At 46.2% G+C, this 25997-nt stretch overlaps 1 protein-coding gene and 2 non-coding genes across 28 annotated transcripts in view; 1 reads left to right on the forward strand and 2 right to left on the reverse strand.

The window, feature by feature from the left end:
• Clasp1 (cytoplasmic linker associated protein 1) overlaps window positions 1–25997 on the forward strand; it is a 221554-nt gene that overhangs the window by 52319 nt on the left and 143238 nt on the right. For all 26 annotated transcript variants that reach the window (NM_001427589.1, XM_087580613.1, XM_087580631.1 and 23 more), the window contains 3 exon segments: window positions 22081–22159; window positions 23550–23653; window positions 24762–24853. In NM_001427589.1, the coding sequence (NP_001414518.1) occupies window positions 22081–22159; window positions 23550–23653; window positions 24762–24853 (275 nt within the window).
• LOC120096397 (small nucleolar RNA SNORA17) lies at window positions 15762–15890 on the reverse strand. The gene has a single exon (XR_015636420.1). It is a non-coding gene; the product is annotated as a small nucleolar RNA SNORA17 (small nucleolar RNA).
• Window positions 21408–21532, reverse strand: LOC120096423 (U4atac minor spliceosomal RNA). The gene has a single exon (XR_015636439.1). It is a non-coding gene; the product is annotated as a U4atac minor spliceosomal RNA (small nuclear RNA).

Consider the following 25997-nt stretch of genomic DNA (forward strand, 5'->3'; position numbering starts at 1 on the left):
TTAGATGAATGGAGGGGCAGGATTTCATAGCATCTGTCATCTTTCAGTCTGCAGTCTGTGAGCGCCCATGCTGCCTGTGAGGAGGGTGTGAATTAGAAATCCAAGGTCATCTATCTGAGAGCCATTAATAAAGGGACACACAGGTAAACAAAGTGAATTTTCTTGCTTCACAGTTTTTGATGTTAGAGATCAGAGTGTAGGAGTAAGACAGGAGAGAAGGCTTTTTGACTGAGGGCATGGCCTTTCATTTCTAAGTGGTTAGAAGAATTGATGGTTCATTGTCTGCTTGCTCGTTTCTGATGACGTAATGGTGTTTTCCTCAGACTGGAGTGCGGCTTTTGGCAGCAACTCTGCATCACAATAGCTGGAAAACAACAGTCTGTAGGTACCAAATGCCTGTTTTCCATGCATGTACTGTGTCTATGCATTCATGAATGAAGTAAGTGAAAGGTTAAAAGAAAAAGATCACTTAAAATGAGAAATGATGGCTTTTGATTTGGACCAAGGCTTTGCTGAGCCTTTTTCTTTTTTTTTTTCTTTTCTTTTTTTCCGGAACTGGGGACAGAACCCAGGGCCTTGCGCTTGCTAGGCAAGCGCTCTACCACTGAGCTAAATCCCCAACCCAGCAAGTCTAGCTTTTTAGCTTCATACCCTCCCCCCTGTAGATGTTCATCTGGATGCTGTTAGCATTGAATTTAAATATCTGTAGAAAGTCTGCATTTAGTATATGAACTGTTTTGGTGAGTTTTGCCAGCTAAATGAGCAAACACTGGTGTGAATTTATTTTAATTACTTCTTTTACTACATTTTAACATTTAGCTTAACGTGTGTGTGTGTGTGTGTGTGTGTGTGTGTGTGTGTGTGTGTGTGTGTGTGTGTGATTGCTATAGTTTTCTTTTTTGGTTTCTGTTCAGAATTTTGAGATAGAAGATGATAAAGTATGTCGTGGCCAAATGTTCAGAGTTGATTAGCAGTGCAGACAGAGTGAGCCAAGTCTGACTGTTGTTTTGGATTTTACTATCCAGTGGAAAGAATAACTCCAGAAAAGCATGTATATTTACCGTGCTCAGCACACAGTGAGCCGTGTGGAGAGACACATGTTCTTCGTACAGATCCTGTAGCTTAGGAGGGAACACATTACATCTTTCTCCCTCTTTTCGGTGACAAAGTGGCCTTAGGAAGAATTCCAGTTGCATTGGGCATTGCTAGCATTGGGGAGGTGATGGGGAATAGCTGTTAATGGCCTTTTATCTTCTTTAAATGCTGAAGTATTTTAGAATTAGCAAGTGGTGGCTGCACAGCCATTACATATAATCTAAATTACTTTCTTAGGGGGAGGATCTCATGACTTGTGAAGAATATCACTTTTTTTTTCTTTTAAAGGGAGTACTCAAAGGGGGTGTGATAACTTTGTTCCTCTGAGGCAAGGTCTCTCAGCCCTAGATGGCCTGGAACTTACTCTACACCTGGCTGGCTCAAACTCACAGGGATTTGCCCGGCTCTGCCTCCCAAGAACTGGTATTAAATGAGTGCACCACACTGGCTAATGATTTGTTTTTAAATTGTCAGCATGATGCAGCCTAGAATCACCGAAGCTGAGGAATTGCCTGGGTCTAGCTGGCTTGCAGGCTGTGTCCGTGGGGCATTGTCTTGGTTGTTAATGATGTCTGAGGTACCACTGCGGTTGGTACCATTCCCTAGGCAGTGTCCTGGACTGTATTAGACAGGAGAAAGCTTGATGAAAGCAGACAAAACAAAGGCATGTGTTTCTTCTTCCTGCTCTGACTGGATGCGATATTTTAAGTTTCTGCCCTGACCTACCTTAATGGCGGACTGAAACCTGGAACTGTAAGCCAGATAATACACCCTTTACCTTCCAAGTTGCATTGGTCAGTGTTGTGGTAATCTTTCTGGACTAAGCACTGACACCAATGAGGAAGAGAGATGTCACTGATGGACCAGGATGCTCCTGAAAGGCTTCAATGCCAGGTTCAGTTTGTATTTTCACTTTATACTGTAAAACCATAAGGTGGGGTGGGCAAGATTTTACAGACATGTACATGGCAGTCAGCAGGTTGTTAAGGGCAGTGGCCAGTGTTTTAGCTATCTTTCCAAGTCATTTTGTTCCAGGTAGCAGGTGAAGTCATGCTTGGTAAACAATACATTACAGACAGTGCTTTAAGTAAAGGTGAGACAGTGCACACCTTTAATCCCAACACTTAGGAGGCAGAGGCAGGTGGATCTCTGAGTTTGGGGAGGCCTGGTATACAGATCAGGTTTCAGGACAGCCAGTGATATACAAAGTAACCCTGTCCTGAGGGAAGAAAAAGTCAGTATCAAATAATTAGTTTCTTCTACACTATTCTGTTCATTAGTGTGTTTTGTCATAGCAACAGAAAAGATGCTGGGTAAGAGGATAAAGCTCTGTGTGGGAAGAATCCCCACACATAAAAGAGTGCCAGACCCTTGGTCCTCCTTATAACAGATCATCGAGAGGTCTAGACCTTTGAGAATGCCAACTTCCATGGGCATTTGACAAAGCAAATGTATTCATTTTCTGAAGGAGAGTAGAATAGAATATATGTAAGTGGATGTCCTTTGGGTCATCTGTAGAATATACAAAATTATTCTAAGGGGAGTTTATTAGATTGGCTTACATGAGTCAGGCTGAGTAGTTCACAATGGTTGTCTGTGAGCTGGAGAGCTGGGGAAACAATAGCTATGGATTCTAAACAGCTCGGCACTTCAGAGTGAGAACACCAGTGATGCAGCCTCAGTCTAGGGCCAAAGGCCTGAACACGCCGTAGGGGGTTGTGGGTGCCAAGTCTGGGTTCAGAATAATCTGCTACTCCCAAGCCATGGCATCAGCAAAAATGGTACCCACAGGAAAGGTTCAGTGTGTGTGCGTCTGTGCTTTTATTCTTCCATCCACGTACCAAGCCTTTGGGTGGTACTGTACGAATCAAGCTGTTTCTTGCGCAGATAGCTGACTCATTGCAGGCATCTCCAGACACCGTCACAGACAGGACGTGAGCTTCACTGCTTTTCTAACATCCGTTAAGCAAGTCACGTTGACAACAAGATTCCCCATCACTGGGAAAAGCCGTATAGTTTATCATTCTCACGTCTGGACTGTCCTTAGGAAGTTAAAATACAATTGGGAAATTGTATTTTTAAAAGTCAGTCTCCAGGGGCTGGAGACACGGCCGGCAGGTGAGAAGGTGGCCATTGATCACCAAGCCTGCCTCGCTACTGCAGGAGTCATTATTTCAGCTCTCATTCTTTTGCCATTTTACTTTGTGGTCTCTGAGGTTCAGAATCAGATACATTGCTGGCTTTTTCTCTTAAGTAGTTGGCTCCAAAGCATCCTATCAAAAATCTCAAAAACAGGATAAAAACACCAAACTGGCCAGAGACATGGTGATTACAAGCTAAGTGATTAAAAGCACTTGTTGCTCTCGCATCACTGTCAAGTGGCTTCCCCCTACCTGTAACCCCAGCTTAGGGAGACCTGACACCATCCTCTGGACTTCATGGCACATACACATACGTATTCACAAATGCTTAATGTAAAATACATTGCAAGAACAAAAAGCCTCCAGTGCTGTGATGCAGCTTGGTGGAGAAGCATGAGCTCCCGAGTTAGAATTCCCAGCCATGTGTATGGCTGCATAGACTTCCGGCCCCAGCATCGGGAGGGTGGACACAGGTGGAGCCCAAGTGCTCGGTGGCCAGTTAGCCTGGTTGAAATGGCAAGCTTCCAGCTCGGAGAGAAGCCTGTGTGATGGTAATGTGGTGAACTGTGATAGAGAATATCCTACTCTGCCTTCTGCATGTGCATGCATTGGTGCATACACGCCTGTACATTCATGTGTGACACACACATACACACAGGCCACGTGCATACCATCTTTTAATCAACATTTGAATCGATCTGCTTCTCACGTGCAGTGTATTTAATGTGTGCATGCTGTAGATTGGCTACATAGAGCAAATGGCTAATGATATCTATGTTACCTCACATAGTTAATATTTTTGGTGATAAATTTTATCAATTTTTAAATTACTTTTTTTTTGAGATTATAATTGCATCATTTTCCCGGGGATTTCTTCCCTTCAAACCCTCCCATATGCCCCTCCTTGCTTTCTTTCAGATTCATGGCCTCTTTTTTCATCGCTGTAGCATGTGTGTGAGTGTGTGTGTGTGTGTGTGTGTGTGTGTGTGTGTGTGTGTGTACCAGCTCACTGGGAATAATTACTTGTATGCATGTTTGAGAGCTATTTGTGCTGGATAACCAACTGGTGTGCTTTTTTCTGGGGATGACTGTGTTTCTTGCTCTCAGAATTCTTGTTGCCAGTAATTCTTTGTGTAAGGTTGAGGTCTGTCTCATGGGCTTTCTCAACCCATTCTAGCATTGTTACTAGCATACTGTCGTTGCCTTTGGTCAGCTCATGTTTAGGCAGCCATGCTAATAATGAGACTTTATGGTATAGCTTCTGATGTTACTAGGAGACGTAATCTTGTAGCAAATTCACTTATACTGTAGCTCTAAAACTGTTTCTGCCCCTTTTTTTTGCAATGTTCCCTGAGCCATAGTTGTTGGAGTGTTTTCTAGCTATATCCATTGGGACAGGATTCCACAATTCTGAATTTTGATTGGCTGTGGTTTTCCATAATAGTCTCTGTTGCAAAGAAAAGTTTTCTTGATGAGGGGTGAGAACTGCACTTTTCTGTGGGTAATAGGACAAATGTGTAGAATGTAGTTAGGGACTGTGCTGGTTTAGTAAAGTGGTGGCTGTAGGTTCTCCATCAAGATCCATGACTAAAGTAGCCCCGAGCTGGCCGGGTTTCAAATACCAGATATAATTTCCCTCTTAGCAGAATTTAAGAGTACATTGCTATAATTATAACCCTCATGTTAACGTTTGGCTTTTTGAGCAAAGGTTTCTCTTTATAGCCCTAGCTGTCCTGAAACTTTCTCCGTAGGCCAGGTTAGCCTCAAACTCAGAGAGTCACATGTCTCTGCCTTCTGAATGCTGGGATCAAAGGTGTGTGCCACCGTGCCCAGTTGCTATTGTGTAATCTTGTCCATTTTCTTTCCAGTGATTAAATATCTGACAAGAAGCAACTTTAAGGAAGAAGTATCTATTGTGGCTCATAGTGTGAGGGATACAGTCTGACCTCATGGGGGTTCACAGTGTGAGGGATACAGTCTTACCTCATGGGGGTTCACAGTGTGAGGGATACAGTCTTACCTCATGGGGGTTCACAGTGTGAGGGATACAGTCTTACCTCATGGGGGTTCACAGTGTGAGGGATACAGTCTTACCTCATGGGGGTTCACAGTGTGAGGGATACAGTCTTACCTCATGGGGGTTCACAGTGTGAGGGATACAGTCTTATCTCATGGGAACTCACAGTGTGAGGGATATAGTCTTACCTCATGGGGGTTCACAGTGTGAGGGATATAGTCTTACCTCATGGGGGTTCACAGTGTGAGGGATACAGTCTATCTTGTGGGGACCTATGACAGGTTGCTTTACCCTGGTGGGTAGCTCCATGCGGCAGGAACTGGCTATGGTCTGCTCATGTTTTGATGGACCAGGAAGGAGCAGGAGAAAGGAGACAGACTGAAAGGAGAGATGGGCCTGCCTACCAGAAACCTACTTTCTCTAGTTAGGCATCACCTCCTAAAGGCTCCACAACCCTTCACACAGCACCACCAGGTGTGGGGACCAAGTGTTGTATACTTGTGGAAACTTTTATATCAAACCATAATAGCTCCTTCCTACAAAAAATAAAAAAAATACTTTTATTTTGTGTGTATGAGTTTTTTTTCCTGCATACATCTGAACCACATGTTGACTGATGCCCTTAGAGGTCAGATCCCCTGGAACAGGAATCGTGGATGGTTATGAACTGCATGTGGATGTTGGGGATCAAGCCCAGGTCCTTTGCTAGAGCAGTAAGTATGCTTAACCTCTGAGCGAGGGGCTTGATGTCTTGCTGTCTGGAGATCAAAGCCCAGGCTCCAGAGCATGCTTATTGTGAGGGGCCATTGCTTATGGGCTGGCTATATGACCCACCTGCCTTCTGCTGGGCCCACCGTGTGTGTGTGTGTGTGTGTGTGTGTGTGTGTGTGTGTGTGTGTGTGTGTACAGTGCACAACATTGCAAGTCTCCTGGGCATGTAATTACATCCTGTTCTTCTGTCCTCTTGACTTGCACCAACATTTTCAGTAGAAAGGTTTTCTAAGCTGCATTAAGTTGATGGAACACTGAAACTTCCTGATACCCAACTTCCCTTTGTATTTTATGGGTGTAAAACTATGCAAGTCTTACAAGCCCTCCTCTTCTAACATACTTTATAAGTTATGCAGAGGGAGGGAGGGAGGGAGGGAGGGAGGGAGGGAGGGAGGGAGGGAGGGAGGGAGGGAGAGAGAGAGAGAGAGAGAGAGAGCGAGCGCGCGCTTCCTGGCCATGTCCCCCGGGTTGTATGGTGCTCCAGAGTTACTCCTGTCCTTCCTTGGTACTCCTCCTTCCCTCTTCCCCCCCACCCCAACTCCTCCTTGAGCTCTCAAGTGAATAGAGAAGGATAATTATGCTAGCGATGCATTTACCCAGTTTATAAATTTTGCCTTTTGAGAGAGGTACCTTGATGGCTTAGGAAAGGAAAAGCAGCTGTTGTCTTCAGAACAGTGGATTAGGAGACTGGATGTGACTTGTACACATTTCTCCATGTTAACTATTATAGATGTTAAAGTATGGCAGGAACAGAGCCTGAGTCCAGAACCTTCTGCAGTCAGTGGCTCTGGAGCTGCACCTTGAAGGGAGGCGAGATTTGGCAGGAGAACGTGGACATTCCAGTGGCCCGGGCAAAGCCATGGCAGCTGCAATGGGCTGGGAAGGCCGTGGTCACATGCAGTGAAGCTTTGGGGTACTGCCCTTCCCTGATCCTGGGGAGGGCGGAAGGCAGGCTTTGTTTTGCTCAGGGTCAGATGAGTACTGGATTCAGAGTGCCCACCGAGGTGCTCAGGTACTTGTTCCATGAATGGAGGAAGCTGGCACAACAAAAGCAGCTAGACCCTCAGCAGTGGGTCAACGGTGCCAGGCCGTGCTGCACTTTCAGGCAGCTCATTTTCGTTCACTGTCAGTGGCTGGCTAGCTGCTATTGCATTTCCCTTTAGTACATGAAGATGTGGGGCACACTTGACACATGAAACTGGGCTATTTGGGTTCAGAACCCACAATTCTCTTTGAACTTTGCATCTTAGAAAGGTAGGTGGGCGCTGGATTTAAAGGACATGAGTGCCTCACTGCAGTGGGATTGAGTTGGTGGGGTTCTCCATAGGTTTTCAAGTAAGGAACTATATGGTGTCCAGCATGATATTTACCGGTGTACACTTGAGTGGGGTGAAGTATGTTTATCATCACCAGAATGACCATCGGCATTTAAAGCTAACCTGAGACCCAGCTTGTGCTCAGTAAGCTCCCTTACTCATGCCTTTGCTTGGGGGCTTTGGATTTGCTTGACCAAAGGAAGCCTTAACTATAGGTGTTAGGCCAGTAAGTGACGTGTCCTTAATTCTCTGTACTTGCTGTACCCAATAATAGCTTTACAGGAAAACAGGGAACCATGGGGACTTCCACCACATGCTTGTACTTTACACACTGGTTGGTCTGTCTATTTGGGATGTGTGTACATGCTCTCTCTCTCTCTCTCTCTCTCTCTCTCTCTCTCTCTCTCTCTCACACACACACACACACACACACACACACACACACACACACACACACACACGGACATTGGAGAACAACTTGTGGGAGCTGGTTCTCTCCTTCTACTACATGGGTCCAAGGGATCAAACTTGGGTTGTCAGTTTGATGGCAAGGGTCTCTACCCATTGGCCATATTTTTTGTTTTTCTGAGACAGTCTCACAGCATAACCCAGGCTGGACTGGAAATGGCTGTGTGGTCCAAACCTCGAGTTGGGCCAGACTGTTGTGACATTTTATTTCAGGGACTTGAGTATGCATGTGTACTGATGTCCCGAAGCCAGTCTTATGGCTGCAGAAGCATGATTACATGGAGCAATGGAAAGCCTACAGTGCAAAATAATGGCGTTGTTCATGAAGTGGTGCCAAGAGTTAACAGTGAGAACTCATGTTATACACCAGCCATGTGATACATGACAGACCCAAGAGGTACCCGAGGCCACACCAGCAGCCCAATACTTACTGCCTGCCCATTCTCCTGTATATTGCAGCCTCCATGCCCCAGCCCCTGTGCTTAGGCTTCATTGGCTGGTCCTGTTAGAACTTTCTGGTGGCTTGGATTAAAGCAATGAAATATAAGAAGGCTGCTGGAGGGCCATTAATAGGATTCGCAGCTGTCAATCTCAGAGGGGAGCCTGGGCCAAAACTTAGAGCCAGCCCCATTCCTCTCTTATTTCCAGCCTTCTTTGAGAGACCGCCTCACTGTGCTTTTTAAGCATTTTTTTTTTTTTCAGATACCAGATTTTTGTTTAGTGGCTGACTTGGGACAGACAAATTGACCCAAACCGGGAAAGGACTTAGAAAAGGTTGTGGCCTCTTGTTCCTTGCACTGTATTCTGAGTCTCAGTGGTGCACTGGCATCTAAACTGGGCTTCAGATCTATTGGCCATGCCTGGTGATCTTTGTTTGAGTTACTAGTAATGGCCAGAGTTGCAGCATCCTGGTGAAAAAAGCCTGGGGCTCCCAGCACAGAGAGTCAGCTGTCTCTGCAGCCTCAGTGCCTTGGGCAGCCTTTCTCTGCCAAGGGAGGGTGAATGTGGAAGGTCACAGCAAGTGCAGGGAGAAAGCTTCAGGACAGAGCTTTGCCTGACTGTAGGTATGGAGGCAGCTTGTCTCACAGCTAGTTCAGAGACAGTTCATTTTGGTTTTGTTTTCAATGAAGCTGGGTGTATCTTTCAGGGGATGCAGGTGCCACAGAGGGTCATGACTGCCTTTGGGGTACTGGGGACAGGAAGAGGAAGAGTGGGCAGGCTGCGAGGGACTGAAGGACATGATCACAGCCACTGCTCACCCAGCCTCTGTAAGAGAGGCAAAGCTGCTTGGGTTCAAGGAGAACAGTAAGACATGGTTCAGCACCAAGTTCTGCCCAACGAGATTTTGTTCACTTTGCCCATGAAAGTCTTTCTGCATACTTCCTATTCTGGATGGCAGAACTCTCTTTTGGCCTTCAGAACTCCACATGTGGATGATAAATTCTTTCAGTGGGAGGAAACTCATGAGTACTCCTCACAGATGAATGTGAAGGAAAGAGGTGCCCACCTGCTGTTTCATGAACCACAGACTTCCTCTCATGCCTTCTCCACTTGTTAGGTCAGAAGACAACTTGCAAGAGTCAGCACTCTCTACTATGTGGGTCCTAGGGTTTGAACTCAGATTTTTCAGGCTTGGCAGCAAGTGCCTTTACTCCTTGAGCCATTTAGCCAGCCCGTTATACACTTTCCCCACTTGTGCATCACAATCTCTTGTGTACCTGTGTTCTCTTGCTTATCCTAAGTGTGCCTGTCTGACAGTGACTTACTGAAGGATATTTTAGGACATGGGACATCGGATTCTAACTGTGTCTTCCCTGACTTCTCCTCTGGAGTTGTGTGTAGGAAAGAGAAGTCATTTGCTGTCTAGCTTCTTGTGTCTTCCCTGTCTCCCCCAGTTCTCTAGGGTGTTTGCAGGGTGAGCTCAAGTGCTTCTATCGCTTTAATGGCTGTTAGGAAAGGTTGATAAAATTGTTTTCTAGGCTTCTTGTCTTTAACTTTGCAACTCTGGTTACAGGGTCACAGAGCTGGACTTTGGAGCCCTTCTCAAATATGGGAACAGGTGATAAAGCCGATGTTAAAATAGGGGAATGTCCAACGCCCCTTTGACTTTTAAAGTTGTGTGGCCTACAGGCTGTATGGTGTGTATTGCTGAGGACAGCAGTGAATATGGCCCAGCACGAAATCATAAAGTTATTTAAAGCATTATGAGCTCTCTCTCTCTCTCTCTCTCTCCCTCTCTCCCTCTCTCCCTCCTTCCCTCCCTCCCTCCGTGTGTGTGTGTGTGTGTGTGTGTGTGTGTGTGTGTGTGTGTATGTGTATTTTTCTCAAGCATGAACTTTGTAGATGATAATATTATCTTGTGATGTCAAAAGGTTGTTATTGCTTGGCCCTAAGACCTTTGGTAATCCTTCCAAAGTTCTAAGTTCAGGTGCAACAACTATGGAAATCAAGCCAGTATGCAGTCATAATAGGAGATTAATTGCTGGTACTGGACCAGGGGGAGTAAGTGACAGGGTCTTAGGCAGAATGCACTGTGTTTTCTAAAACAGCATTTATACAGAATAGATAAATGTTAATTTTTTTAAATTTGCTTTTCATCATTGTCTTAGGCTGCACAGTTATTTCATTTTGAGATAACTATGTAGGAGTGTACATGCCTATGTTGTGACTAAGTGTGGTTGCAGGTGAGGGCAGCCTTTGGGAGTCAGTTCTCTCTCCACCATGTGGGCCCTTGGTATTGAACTCAGGTTCTCAAACTTGACAGCAGTCCCTTTTCTTCTGAGGACCCTGTGTGCCAGTGAACTCACCTTTCATTATATCTCATTCTTTCTTTGCTTATTTCTCCTAAAGATGGTCTGGATTTTACATTTGAAATCATGACCACATGGGAGTAGCAAATAGAAAAGAAGCTGCCTCTAGACAGACGACCCCAAGAACACTGTGGGACAGTCACGTGTTAGCTTATGTGGTCTTGGTGATGGATGCAGATCAGGCCAGGGAGAAGGGAAGGCCAAGCCCTGAGGGGAGCTTCCATTAGAGAAGAACCACTTGTACTTGGACATGGAAGGGACTGGTTGGGTAGTTGGGAGGAGGGGCACTCTGGGAGAGTGGGGAGGGGACAGTGACATAGGGGACTTTAGTTTGGCCTAGGTTGAGACCACAGTGGGGTCTTAGAAAATTCTGCTCAGGTCTGACTCCATGGCTTAGCAACCAAAAGGTGCTTTCTTCTAAGTCTGATGACATGAGTTTGATTCCTAGAACTCGCATGGTGGAAGGAGAGAACCAACTCCTTGTAAGTTATCCTCTCATCTTCACACCTGCATGTGCCCCCTTCCAATAAATATATAAATGCAATAAAGTTTAAAGGACAACATTATGCTCATATTCTTAACATTTGAAAGGTAGGGGAGATGTGAATTGATCTAGAGCTACTTGGTTGCCAGGGAAAGGCACTAACGACTACAGAGACCGGTGACTCTTTTCAAATGCTGTAAGCATAAAGCCAAACAAAAGAGCATTTCCTGTCCACATTGCCACTGGCATTGAAAGAGAAGACTTAGAAACCAACTCTCGAATGAGCCACATCCCAGGGCTAAGCACAGTGTAAGTGAAATTGGCCTGCTGTATTTCTGTGCTTAGGTTGAGCCCCATAAATAATAGAAGAGTTCGAGATAGCTCCAGTGTGGAAATGTTTCCATATTACATTGATCTGAAGGTGGTCAAGAGGATGTTCCATTTGGGTTCTCAATAATTCTCTTCCTTCTCCCTCTCCTTCACCTCCTTCTCCTCTACCACCACCTCCTCTACTTCCTTCTCCTCCTCCCCCTCCCCCTCCTGTTCCTCCATTTTTAATAGAGTCAAGACTCCATTATTGTTGGAACAACTGATTATGTCAAGTCTCATGTGCTGTTGGGGTTGTTATTGCTGAATGGCTGAGTAGATCTCTGACAAGCAGAGTATGGGAAAGGGTGTGGGAGATTCTCCTTGCACAGGAGAATCAGTCCTCCTAGGCTGTGTGCTATGCACTCAATTCCAAAATAGCTCCCTCTACCCTGGAAGGACTCATACCTTTTGGCCAACACTTATTGAACATATGAAGTAGTTGGGTATAGTCAGCGTGAGCCTGCCCACCTGCCAGGCTCCCGAGCTGAGTTCGGCTCTTTGCTGTAAGGGCAGAAAGAGAAACCAGGGGGTCCTGGTCTTAGGGTGGCCTGGTGTCTGAGCCAGAGCTGCTACTCTTCATTGTGATCTGTAGTGAGACATCCAGTTTATGTGAGAGGTAAACATTTCACCCTGAAATAGATGATAGAAGGCTGAACACAGGTCTGACTTGAAAGTTGTAGACTTCCTGTGAAAGCAGCCTGACCGTTGGCTTTTGTGACTCTGATGCCTGCAGACTGTTGTAGATGGGTTAGTTGAGAAACTGTCGTTCTTCCATGAGAGGGGAGCAAGTATGTGCTCTAGACTCGCACGTCTCTCTCTCCTTTATACCCCATGTCATAGAGCTGGACATGGTATAGGACGGAGCCTGTAGTCTTAGTTGCTCGGTGTGCCCTGTGATTTAATCATTAATTATCAACCAATGAGTAATAAATAAATTCACTTCTGCTTTTCTCAGTCTAGTACTTGCCCTACTGTCCTGTTGTCCTTGAGCTTCCTCTGGTCATGGTTGTATGCGATCAGTGCTCTGCCCTGAAGTATACAGAGAAGGGAAGGAGGGTCGGGGCATATGTTCCCAATCAGTGATTCCCTCCCTCCCAGACTAACGGGCTCTGTATCTAAATTCTGATTCCTGAGTAATTAAGGAAGAGGGATTCTAGAGGTTAAATACAAAGAAGACATTAATTGTTTTTCTTCCATTTGTATTGTAAAAACATTGAAAAATGCTCAAAGTAGAGTGTCAGAATCTGCACATAGCTATCAGCTGACGTGATTATCAGTTACTTGTTCTGAGAATGCTGCCTAGTGCAGGGATCCACTCTGTTCAGGTGGACATAACCTTGGAGCTGAGGGTGCTCTCAGATGAGGAGTCCTTCTTCACCTTGCAAACAGAACCAGACAGTCTTCCTTTCCACCCCGGTGGCAGCTGCTAGGGGAGTTGAATTTATGTGTTTCAGATTTAAAATGTTAAGGGCTTGGGAGACAGCTCAGGAGGGCAAGCATGAAGATCTGAGCTTGGTCTCCTGGACCTACATAAAAAGAAATCTGGATGTGGTGGCGCACACTTGTAATTTCAGTGCTGGGTAGCGGGAACAGGTGGATGGCTGTGACTCACTGGCCGGCCAGCCTAGCCTACTTGATGAACTCCAGGCCAGTGAGATTCTTTGTCTTCAGAGAAGGGTGGCTAGCACCACTGGGAAGAGACGCCATGATCACGGCAATTCTTATAAAGGAAAGCCTTTTATTAAGGCTGGCTTACGCTTCAGAGGTTGTTGTCACCGTGGCAGAAAGAATGGCAGTGTGCAGGCAGACATGGTGCTGGAGGTTCTACATCCGGAGTCCAGGCAGTAGGAAGAAAGACACTGGGCTTGGCTTGAGCATTTGAAACCTTACTCCCAGTAATACACTTCCTCCAACAGCTCACTCCCTGCTGACCAAGTATTTGAATCTGTGAACCTGTGGGGCCATTGCTATTCAAATAACCACAGAGCCTAAAGAGTAATGCCTGAGATTTTCCTCTGACTTCCACACATTTACAGCCAGCCACACACCAAGTCTTTTCAGCTATTAAGAGTTTCCCAATGATATTTTTTGATTTTAGAAAATTTTGTGTGTGTGGTGTGCACAAGCATGCATATGCGTGCGTGCACACACACACACACACACACACACATATATGCTTGTAAAAATTACATAGTTCAGGGGTTGGGGATTTAGGTCAGTGGTAGAGCGCTTGCCTAGCTCCCTCAGTCCCCAGCTCCGGAAAAAAAAGAAAAAAGAAAAAAAATTACATAGTTCAGACACATATGATGTCCAAGATGAAAAGTTAGTTTCTCTGAGTTGCACATACTACATATGCACTGAAGGTTTGCTTTTGTAAATAGAGCCCTTGTCTCTCTAGTGTTCTGGAGCATTAACTCTATGACACAGGCTTAGTTCCATGTTAAATATCTTTCAGTCTAAAATGCTTCTTTTAGTACATCTTATTTTTTTTATAGTGAGACACTATTATTGTTCTGCTAGACATATACATGTATATATATTTAATTAAAATTTTATTGTACTTTTTTGTGTGTATACACTCATGCATGCATATGTGTGGGTAGTGTAGGCACAAGTCTTGTGGTCAGAGGACGCTTGTGGAAGTCACATTTCCTCTTCCCACATGTGTGTCCTAGGGATGGAACTCAGGTTGCCAGCCTTGGCAGCAGGCACCTTTACCCACTGAGCCATCTCTCTGGTGCGTGCTCTGTTATATTTTAATTAACCCCTTCCCTTAAAATGATTAAAAGATTACTGTCTGTATTTCAAGGGCAGTGTACATTTGTCAAGACTATATTAAAAAACCATAGGGGACTTAGTACAGCACTGCTAATCACTGGCTGACTTTATTGGGTTGCTTCAGTGTTTTTGTTGGTAAGTGTCTTCTCTTGTCTTGAATTCACTCTGGAATACCAGGTCAATAACTTCTTATGATGGTGAAGATGATGGTCTTAACTACCTTACTGAAATTCACTGTTATAAAATTTACTATTTTCTATAATATACAGCTCATTTTTGCATATTCACAGTTGTATAACCAATATTACTGTTTAATTAAAAATAACTAGATTTATTTGTGTGTGTATACACGTATGTATATATACATACCTATGTACATACATATACACATGCCACAGTCTGTATATGGAGGTCAGAGGACAACTTGCAGGAATCCATTCTTTGTTTCTACTATGTGAGTCCTGGGGAATTGAACACAGGTCCTCAGGCTTGGCTACAAGTAATTTACTCGCTGAGCCATCTACTGGTCTACCATTACCTAATTTAAAATCTTTGTCGTCTGAGGAAGGAACTTCTTAGTCATCAGCAGCCATCTTAATACCTGGCAGTGGCAACCATTAGCCATTTTCCATCCCAAGTGTTTTTCTGTAGCTCTCTAGATATTTCATAGGCGCCATATAACACAGGTCCCTTTGTGTCCAGCTCATTTCACCAAGAGGTACTTTTTTCACATTGTCCTATTCATATTGTGGTATGAATCCAGCATATGTAATTTCATTATTCCCAAATCCTCATTGTGGAGATACGCAATTTTGTTTATCTGGTCATCAGTTGTTGGACATGTAGGTTGATAGGTGACTATGTAAATAGCTGTTTTGAACGCTTGTATTTTATGTAGATACTTTTCCGGTGTCTTGTTTTCTTAGGTGTAGAATGTCTGGGACAGAATTTCTCTCATGTTTAACACTGTGAGTTACAGACTGCATCCTGTTACCCAGACATGGCCCAGGTGGCAGCACAGGCTAGGACTCCCCCATGGTCAAGCTCTTCCTCATTCTTAACTACAGTGGAGTCTCCAGTTCTGTCTCTCTTCACTGTGCCCACATCCCTCTGCTTCTCTTTCTCTTCCATTTCCCCACCACCTACTTGCTCTTCTTAGTTGCACCAGGGGTCTATGAGTGGCTGGGGCTGTCTCAGGAGAGGTCTCAGGTGTGCTGTCCTCCGTCTGTGCATTATGGCACCAGGCAAGGGTCATCTTGGGGGCGTGGCACCCAACTGGTGGTCTTCCCAGGCTAGCCCTGTCCAGCCCCATGATGCCAGCTTGGTGCTCATCTCAGGCTCGCTCCACTGGCCCATTCAAGTGGCCCCCGTGGGAGGGCTGTCTGTTTTGGGCTTACTCCACTCAGGGCCCTCAGTCCTTGGAGGAGTTCTTCTACTCTGGCTTGCTCTTGGTCCTGGGAGCTATTGGGGTCTGGGTGGCACTGGACTGGTGGTTGTTAGGCTAGCTTTTTTCAAGTTAAGCCACAAATCATTCACATATTTACGGGTCAGAACACTGAGCACAGACGTAGCCTATCTCCTTTCTGCCACCTACTAATGCACTTGTGTCACAGCCACACCTGCAATGCTTCTAGGGCCAGGGATGGAATTATTTTTTAATGAACAAAGAAGAAGGAACAGGAGCATGTAAGTCAGAAAGTGCTCATTCACATTTAACTTGACTTTGAATCCAAGTGAAAGATGTTTTCCTAAGGGAACAAGGAAATTCATTCAGTTGTTCAGCAGATAGAGTTCTAGGCCGTGAGTAACCAGGCAAAAAATCTCTGTTGTCCTGGAGCTTGTATTCTGTTTGGGAGAAAGAATCAATTTGCAAGCCACCTGAATACAGTCCACTGAACTTTGGAAAACTTGAGTTTGACGACCAAGAGAGCAGTGCACAGTGGGAGGCTCAAAAAGGACTTTTGAATCCTGTGAGTGGGTGTGGGAGGGTGTGGCCCCCATGAGCTCCAAGCTCTTTGTTGCCTCTTGGGACTTGGTATGTCTGTACAGAGGTGTTTCCCTTCACACTGAGCTCCAGTTCCTGACCTGTTGGGCCTGCTGCCTCCTTCAGCAGCCAGAGTCCTCCCGTGGTCTCATCACCAGAAAGATCAGAGAACTCTGTTAAGCCTAGGATTAGCTTTTGCCTTTAAAAAAAGGTTTATTGAAGTACCCCAAAAATTCACCCACATGTACAGCCCCATTTAGGACATTCTCCATCACCCACTAAGATCCCTCATGCTTGCTTGTAGCCATTCCTCATTCTGAACCTCAGCCTTAGAGCGGCATTTGTGTCTTTTCTGCGAACTTGCCTTCCCTGGGAGTTTCCTGAGAGCAGATTTGTCCAGTATGCAGCCTTTGGTGTCTTGCGTTTGTTTTACTGAGCCTTCTATTTTTTAAGTACATCTGAGGTGAAGCGTGTCACTGCTTTCTACTTTGTTGTTAAATAGCATTTCATCAAGTGACTGTAACAAGTTTCATTTGATCACCGTAGTTCTGTCAGCTCCCTAGAGTAGATGACAGTGTTTTAAATCTGGCCTCTCTTCCCACATGGTGTGGATCACTGTAGCTCTTAAGCACTGCCCAGGTGGCTGCCTTGTGCCCCTAGCCCCTATATGTAACCAGTGGTTACTGTATGGACTAGGTCTCCTCGGAATGCCCTTCATTATTGACACCGCCCCACCTCTCCTTGCTCATTCAAGTTTGTAACCAGCTGAGCTGCAGAGTAGCTGGAGTCTTGGGGGCTACTGAAAGTCACATTTACTGATATGAAATCTTCAGGTTCCCATTCACACTATGTGTGTGTGCATGTGTGTATATGTATGTGAGTCTATGAGCACGTGCACACGTGCATATGGCAGCCAGGTATCAATCTCGGCTATCATCTCTCAGAACTGCCTTGCTGCCCTCACCCCCTTTTCGAGATAGGGTGCCTGCCTTTCACCAATGAAGCTGGCCGCCTGGCCAGGGAGCCCCAGCCACCAGCCTGTTTCTGCCTCCCCAGCCCTGGGGATACAAGCCTGTGCCACCAAACCCTAGCTAGTGGATGCTGATGAACAAAGGAAGATCGTCCCTGAAGCTATCATCCAAGCCCCTCCCTATATACTGCCAGTAATTACTGTATTAGCCTAGATCACCACAGAATACTCCGGTTATTAATACGTTGTGCTAGGCAGGTTTGACTTACAAACACTGCTTTCTAACTGCCTGACCCTGAGGTCACCCGACCTCTATCTATCGTTTCGTAGATACGTTATGTTGCCTCCTGTGAAGGGAGTGCGCCGATGGTGCAATCCCTAAGTCTCTTTCCGGGAGTTACGTCTCTGAGTCGGGCAGCACCTGGCCAGAAGCTGCCCCATAGCTGTCTCCAGATGGTTCTCCAGCAAGGGTCAAACAGCTCTGACCATGGGCATCCAGGGACTCCCTAGGTGATTGCTCTGCAGGACAGCTCTGTGAGACTAGTCCTCCCATCGTGTGTGTGTGTGTGTGTGTGTGTGTGTGTGTGTGTGTGTGTGTGTACACCGACCACCAAATTTACGTTTTTTCCTCTTGGCTTTGCCTTGTGTTCTTAACCTTGGAATTGGAAACGAGCACATTTAAGGTGCTAATTATATCGGCAGCATGTACCCCGGGTCTCACGGACAGTCACCGTATTCTGTATTCCAGTGTCAGTGTGGAAGGAAGAGTCTTTAACCCTGCAGATGCCCTAATAAGCATAGCAGCACACACGTGGACACGTCTGTCCACCTGCTGGTCTGGCTGTGACAGCCTGGCTCAGTACTCAGGAAAGCAAGCTTCAGTAGATGCCAGGCAGCCACTCAAAATGGGCCATACATCTCCTGGCTGGGGAAGACCACCATAGCACCCTGAGTGAAAATGGCATGTGTGGGATGTGCTGGGGGTGGTTAACAGAGCTATCTGTTGTCATCGGACATCGTAGCTTTAGGCAAGCTTACTTTTCTCTTCGCAGTTCATGTCTTTGTTTCTTCCTTATTTTATTCATCTGAGTAATCCTGTGGGGTGTGTGTGTGTGTGTGTGTGTGTGTGTGTGTGTGTGTGTGTGTGTGTGTAAATAAATGCATGCACATGCTCAAATTCATGTGGAGGCCAGAGGTCATTTTCCACTTTTATTTTTAATTATTTAAGTTTATTCGTTCGTTTGGTTTTTGAGATGGGGTCTCCCTGTGTAGCTCTGACTCTCATGGAACTTGCTATGTAGACCATGGTAGTCTCAAACTCACCGGATCTGCCTGTCTCTGCTAGGATTAAAGGTATTTGCCACCATGCCCAGCTTACCTTTATGTTTTGACGTGGTGCCTCACTGATAGTGGAGCTGGTCAGTAAGATAGGGGATCCTCCTATCTTTGCCTCCTCGTGTGAGGATTACAGGCAGACACCACCATACCTGGACTTTTCTTTGGGTTCTAGGGATGGACACTGGGTCCTTGCACTGCAAGCACTTTACCAACCGAGGCCTCTTCCCAGCCCTAACCCATGCTTTCCTGCTGAGGGGAGCAGGTGCTTATGGGTACCTGTCGTGTGTTGGGCATATTAATAAGGCTTCTTAGCCCGCATGTGTGCTCTGTAGAGTGGATGTATTGTAAGTGGTTCTTGGAGATGGATAGCTGACAATGGACGGTGAGCCTGCTGTCCCCTGTCCCCAAGAGTTTAAGCTTAGGGAGCCTGCGTGCCTTTTCAGGAGCTGGCATTATCAGAGCACTAAAGAGAGTCAGCTGACGTTGGAGGTTATTGGGTGTTGCCTGGGAGGTGTCATGACTTGTCCAAGGTCTTAAGCCACCAGGAGAGAGGTAAATGGGCCTGAAAGTGCTGGATCTGCAAATATTGTGGTGGTGCACACTAAAAGTGGCCTGGGTGTAGTCCGAAGTTTGGAAACATCGTGGCTTTGCCTAGACTCTGTATGGTCTTGGACTGTGTTGCTTCTCCCAAAGTGCCTTAGGAATGAGGGATCTTATTCATTGTGGTCCAGCTCTTCAGTCTGTTCCTGTGAAGTTGTTATTTGGCCCGGATTTTCTCCTGCCCCAGGAGCTATCATGGAGCTGTTTTTGAAGCTGTATTGCTTGTGCCTGGTGTGTTACAGGAGGCATTCTCTTTTTACTCCCTCTAGTACTGGAGTGACCCAAGGGCATCTATGTAAAAATAGCACTGTTCCCAGTGCGCTAGAGCTCTAATGTCAGGGTCTGTTTCCTTTCCTGGCTGTTGATGGATTTCGTTGTCTGTTATCAATCTGCATGTGAACCAGTGGCACTCACTGCCTTGGATCCTTCCGCTGTCCTCCAGTCAGTAGGAGGGAGTCCATCACCTTGTGCTGAGTGCCTTGCTATTTGTATTTCTGCACAGATTCCCTAGGCTGCGAAGCCTTTGCTGAGGGGAAGCCAGGTGTGTCTTTGGCATACCCAGATTGTCAGGGTCCCTCTTGCGCTTTGGGAACATTTGTAAGCCATTCAGGGCTACAGCTAACTCCTGTCTCCCAGCAGACCTGCCAGTGGGACTGCCCAGTGATTCGTGGAGGGCAGCATGTATGGCTGGGATGCCGGACGGACTGACGCCAAAGGGACGGCTCTCATCTCTGACTGGACTGAGCAGTGTAGTGTGATAGTTTATTGTCTGTTCACAATAGCACCCAATTTAAACCCAGCAAGTTGTTTAGTTCAGGAATTTTTCATGTGTGACTTTGGGACTGTAGTTTGCTGTGATAGCTAAAACTGTAGAAAGCACAGTTGTGGATAAAAGAAGTGTTTGTAGAATTGCTGCCGTGGATATAGGTACCCAGAGCCCTTGACCCTGCTTTACCTCCTCCGTGTTCACATCCAGAGCAGAATTGCTGGATTGACCGTACAGTTAAATTCTGTTAAATTTTTCTGAAGGCGTTTTGCACACTGATCCTCACTTCGTACTCCCACCAGCAGTGTGCAGTTCCTGTTTCTTTGCACTGTTACTTCCTGCCTCCCCTGCTCTGCTGAGCCTCCCTCCCTCCCTTTCCTTTGTAGTATCCACTAGTGAGTGTCAGCTGTTCCCACTTGCTCTGTCAGAGTGTCTGCCTCTCCTCCGCTGCACACCTGCACTTTGGGTTCCTCTAACGCTTTGCCTCCTTGTGCTCCATTTCCCTGACTTCTCTCCTGTCCGATTTCTCTTGCTCTGTGTACAGTGTGCTTTCAATGGAGCCCATTCTTAGGCTCTTAATTTGGTTTATTATTTGGTTCTTACAAGCAAACAAACAAACAAACAAACCAGTCTTTGGAATGTCATTTTCCTTTTCCCAGGCAAATTAAGAAGCTATAAAAAATTTGTTTTCACTGTGGCAGTTTCTCAGATATCCTTGGTGTTGACCTTAACAGTAGAGTCCTGGGCAGGTGCTTTTAGTTTCCCTCATGTTTTCCTTGGGATTAATCACGGCTTGTAGGCTTTAAAGAGACTGTCACAGAGGTGAAGTGTGCACTACATTATATTAAGCTTACATCACCAGCATGACTTAGCATTGTTAAGCTGACCTTGGTCACCCGACTGAGGTAATGGTTTGTCAGGTTTCTGTTCTATAAAATTACCTCCCATACCTACTGTGCTCTTTGGAACAAAACCAACTAAGGAAACTTAAATCCTGTGTTTCAAAAGTAAGACCAGGTTGTTTGTTTGTTTGTTTGTTTGTTTTAAAGAAAATAACTCATAAATAGAACTATTTTTTAAAGTTGTGAGAAAAAAGGGCGGGGAGGGGAGTGGCACATGCCTACAATTTCAGCAGTTGGGTGCTACATGTTTGAGGTCCCAATGGGCTGCTTTCTAAGTTGCAGCATACCCTTTCAAGTATCTAATTCCTCCCACTGCTGGTTTGGTGTTTGAACTAGAGTAGACTTGTTTGTAAACTGGACGAACATTCAAATACAGAACCCTCTAAAGGCTACATTATTATGGCAAAAAATCTGCCAAAGACAGCTTTTTATTATATTGCCTTATCACTTTGAAGCTTGTGAGCAGTGAGAAACTGGTTTTTGGAGTAATTGCGTCCCCTGCTGCCCTCTAGCCGGTAGCGGAGGAATGGCAGATAGAACAACGGTACGTTGTTGTTCTTGTCTTTAAACATCAAGGCAAGGAAAAGAGGTTTGTGGTTTTTCCAAAAATTGCACCAAGGTAAAGCAGAGCTCTAACCGATGCAGGTGTGTTGTCAGGCGTTAGCAGTACTGCCCTCACTATTCGTTCATTGGACAGTAGCGCAACCCCAAGAAAAGGATGGTTGCCTGTAACCACACGTGCCCGGCAACCAGAGAGCTCTAAGTCCGAGTAAGGTTGCGGTGACCGCCTCAGGAGGCCTACCCCAACCCGCCCGGTGTACAGTATTTTCTACGACTGCTGCTTCCCATGCCGCGTACCGTCTCTGCTTTCCTCAAACTCCCGAGGGGCTTCCTGGAGCCTGCTTGGTTTTACCCAGAAGGCCGCGCGCCACAAGACTGAAAATTTGCATATCCGCCTCTCTGGGCGGGGCCAGAGGGAGGCTCAGAATTGGCTTTTTTTTCTTGCTGCGACCTGGTTAATTTGCATACGCCACTCTAGGATGGGGCGGGGCCGCAGTGAGCACCGCTGCAGGGGCCTCCTCTAGGTCTTGCTGCTTCAGTGGAGTTCTGCCTAGGCGAGTTTTTCTTCCAAACGGTAGCGGGTTTTTCCGTGCCGAGCATCCTTTCCTGGCCAGCCAGCTCAGCCTTTCCAGTCGTTAGGCGCCCGCGGGGACCAGCTGTGCCAACGCCACCAAACTGCACCTCTGACGCTGTGCTTGTTGCTGTTGCAGGTGGTTCTCTTGGGCATGGACATCCTGTCGGCATTGGTGACTAGGCTGCAGGACCGGTTCAAGGCGCAAATCGGCACAGGTGAGTGAGCCTTAACCAGCAGACTCTCAGCTTTCCTTCCAACCCTGGACTCATCCCTCTTCATGGCCTCACTGTCCCTAAACTGGTACCTTCCCCTTCAGTCCCCAATTATTCCATCCTGCTGTGTGACCTTCAAATATGAACTATTACCACTTGAGGTTTTTATGCAAGCTTAGTCATCAACTTGATGCCAGCCAATACCTATTGTTCCCACCTCCTCCTCCAAGAAGCAGTGTTCTTTGAAACTCTTAACAAAAAAAGGACCCAGTTGGATTTTTCCACGGTTTAGATGTCACTAAATCAGTGAGTTTCATGGTGGCGATGCAAACACTAAGCAGTTTTGTTTATACAACTGTTTCAGTAGAGAATCTCTCCATTCCCTTTTCTTCATTCCCTTTTGTGTGTGCAGCGAGTGGGTAGAGCCGGTGTTCCAGTCAAGCACTAACCACTGAGAAACACTGTCAGCTGGAATTTCCCAGCAGTGTTCATTATCAGTGTCTATCTTTTTCTTTTTCTGTGACTTTGTGGTCAGTGTTCTTGCTGAGAAAGATGGTGGGACCCTAAAACTTACTGCTAGGAAATTTGGTGTTTGAACCATTTTCCTTTTCTCTCCTACATTAGCTCAAGAGTCATGGATTCATTCTCACAAGAGGCCTAACAGGGTTGGAATAGGCCTGGGTGGGTTGGCCCATGCTTCATTGTGTGGATGTGGTGTGTCTTTTGTATGCTATAAGTAAAAGATACCCGATATTATTGAAGCATGTTGGTCTGTTACTTAATGTTTTTTATTAGCATATGTCAGTTACAAACATGACAGTTCCTACTCACATCATATTTCAACCTCACCCTAACTAACTCTTGCAGTTGCCTCTCTTCCCCTCTCAGTCCTGCTTGATACCCTTCCTTCTCCACTTAGCCCCTTCTACATTCCTATCTTTTTTCTCCCATGACCCACCGAGTCTCATTAGGGTTGCTCACAGAAGCATAGCTGAAGGATGTTTACAAGGTGGGTCCTTAGCCATAATGTATAATGAGAATGTCTCATTCTCCCCCCCCCACCCCCAGCAGTTAACTGCACATAAACCCTCAGGAGGGTGGGTCTTAGTGAGCCCTCCTATTGTAAGGCCTTTTTGTTTTTCCTTCCCTTCCTCCCCTCATTCCTTTCACACTGGGTACTATATAGTGTTGGCTGGCCTTGAACATTGCCTGCAAAGGATGACCTTAAACTCCTGATCCTCCTTCCTCCATGTCCCAAGTGCAGAGATTACCACAGTACTCACCCAGCCCTGGCTTTGGAATCACCCCCTTAGGCCAGCTGACTGCAGATCAACAGCGGGTGACCTCAGATCCAACCCAAGATCTATTCTGTCTATTTCCATCTTGGTTTCAGTGTTGCCAAGTCTAATAGACAGACTGGGAGATGCTAAGGACTCCGTGAGGGAGCAAGACCAAACTCTGCTGCTAAAGATCATGGATCAAGCTGCTAATCCCCAGGTAGGACGAGAGAAGTAGGACTGTGTGTGCAACTCCCTGGGCCTGGCTTCTCTGAAGCTGATGGGTTAGAGACTGGTTTCTGTTGCTTCAACAAAACACTGACCAGAAAGCAAGTTGGGGAGGAAAAGGTTTATTCCCTGAGGTTCCACAGCACTGTTCACCATTGAAGGAAGTCAGGACAGGAACTCAAAAAGGGCAGGGATCCTGAAGGCCAGAGCTGATACAGAGCATATGGAGGGATGCTGCTTATGGGCCTGCTTCCAATGGCTTGCTCTGTTATAGAACCTGGGACCACCAGCCCAAGGAGGGCCCCACCTACAATATGCTGGGTCCTTCCCCATTGATCACTAATTGAGAAAATGCCTTACAGCAGGATCTCACAGAGGCATTTCCTCAATTGAGACTCCTTCCTCTCTGATGACTCTAGCTAGTATCAACTTGACACAAAACCAGCCAGTATAGAGATGAACATTCTTATGGCCCACAGTGCCTCCTGATATGAGAGATCTAAACACATATCCAGCAGAAGGTTTGATTTGAGTACATGAGTGGGTTGGACTTGGGTGCTGACCCTTTAGCGTATTTATGTGACTGGCTCTCCAAGGCTCTGCAAAGCGGCAGCTAGTGCTATCGGAGGAGCCAGCAGGCCTGGCTAGGGCTATGGTTCTATATGATAGTTAGCTGGGCTTGCTAGAATGGATGGACCCAGCCCTGTCTTTCAGGGTCCCACTGACCCCTGTTAGGGGATGTAACTGGGTCAGCCAACTGAAGTTTCCCTGGGGAGAGAAAACAAGTACCAGAATGAGCCTCAGCGAGGAGAGGTGTTCCAGACAGAAGGCACTTTGTGTACCTACTGTGCTTTGGGCTGTACTATTCTCAGTCATAAAATGGGGTGGTTATACCTCCTCAGGGCTATGGGGAGAATCCAGTGGTGTTACCTAAGTGCACATGCTTTTCATACTTTAACTGCGTGTGTCAGTGTGCTCATGAGGATCCTGGGGATGGGACCAGTTTGGTTCCTGCCAAGAGCTTTATTTTGATGACTCCTGTCTTACTGTGAAGAGTTGCAGAATCCCTTACCCTCTCACCTGTCCCTTGTCGCCTGCAGTATGTGTGGGACAGAATGCTCGGAGGCTTCAAACACAAGAACTTCCGCACACGAGAGGGCATCTGCCTCTGCCTTATTGCAACACTCAATGCGTAAGTCTGGGGAAAATCTGCAAATTCTGCTTAACTAGAGCTCGCTCTCGAGCTCTCTGTCTCTGTCTCTGTCTCTCTGTCTCTCTCTCTCTCTCCCTCCCTCCCTCCTTTTCTCCCTCTTTAAGTAAAAAATGGTGTCTCATGCAGCGCTTCTATCTTAGACTCCTTTTGTAACTGAGTATTTCCTGAACTCCTGCCTCCACCCCTCAACAGTTGGGATTACTGGCACAGGCCACCATGTGTCTGGAGAAGGAAGCACTCTAAAATTTGAATTATTTCTAGCCCCTTGGCTAAAGTTATAAAAACAAAACAAAACAAAAACCAGGACTACCACCCTTTATTCTGAAGTAATTGGATCTACAGGTGTTTGGGGAGAAATGTAGTGGGACAGTGCTCTTCTCCTCCGCCTGTACCCTGTAGACAGTGCTAGTGCTGTCCAGAGAGCCACAGCTGCACACAGAGCTGGTGTGTGTGTGTGTGTGTGTGTGTGTGTGTGTGTGTGTGTGCGCGCGCACGTGTGTGTGTGGGGAGGGGTGTGTGTGTGTAGGGGGAGGGGTGTGTGTGCATGTGTAGGGGGAGGGGTGTGTGTGTAGGGGGAGGGGTGTGTATGTAGGGGGAGGGGTATGTGTGTGTGTGAGGGGAGGGGTGTATGTGTGGGTGTGTGTGTGGAGGGGGAAGGGCACACCCACCCACTGCCCTTTTGTCTGCACACTTTATAGTCTATAGCAACCATTTGGACTCTATGCCCTTGTAGATTCTGAAGTGGAATCAAACCTGTGAGTCTTTTCAGGGTTGCCCTTAGATTTCCGCTTAGTTAAACTCCCTAGAGGCACACTGTGTGCCACTCATGGTGATAGCTCATTTCGTTTCAGTGCTGAGTAGAATCCTTTGGTTTAGAATTTATGCTGTAGTATATAGACTGACTATGTGGTGTAGAATATTTACTATAGCTGTAGCCCAGATTATTTAGCCATTTATCCATTGAAGAAAATAGGGGTGACTTCAAGTTTGGGCTTTAGGAGTAAAATTGCTATGGATATGCCTAAGGTTAATGCAGAATTGTGACTTTCCAGTTCTCTTGAGTACGAGTACAATGGCAGGGTCATTTTCCAAGCGTTTGTTTTCTTGTCTGTCTGTCTGTTCG

Source organism: Rattus norvegicus, chromosome 13, assembly GCF_021556685.1.
Source record: "Rattus norvegicus strain SHRSP/BbbUtx chromosome 13, alternate assembly SHRSP_T2T, whole genome shotgun sequence".
Classification (NCBI taxonomy): domain Eukaryota; kingdom Metazoa; phylum Chordata; class Mammalia; order Rodentia; family Muridae; genus Rattus; species Rattus norvegicus.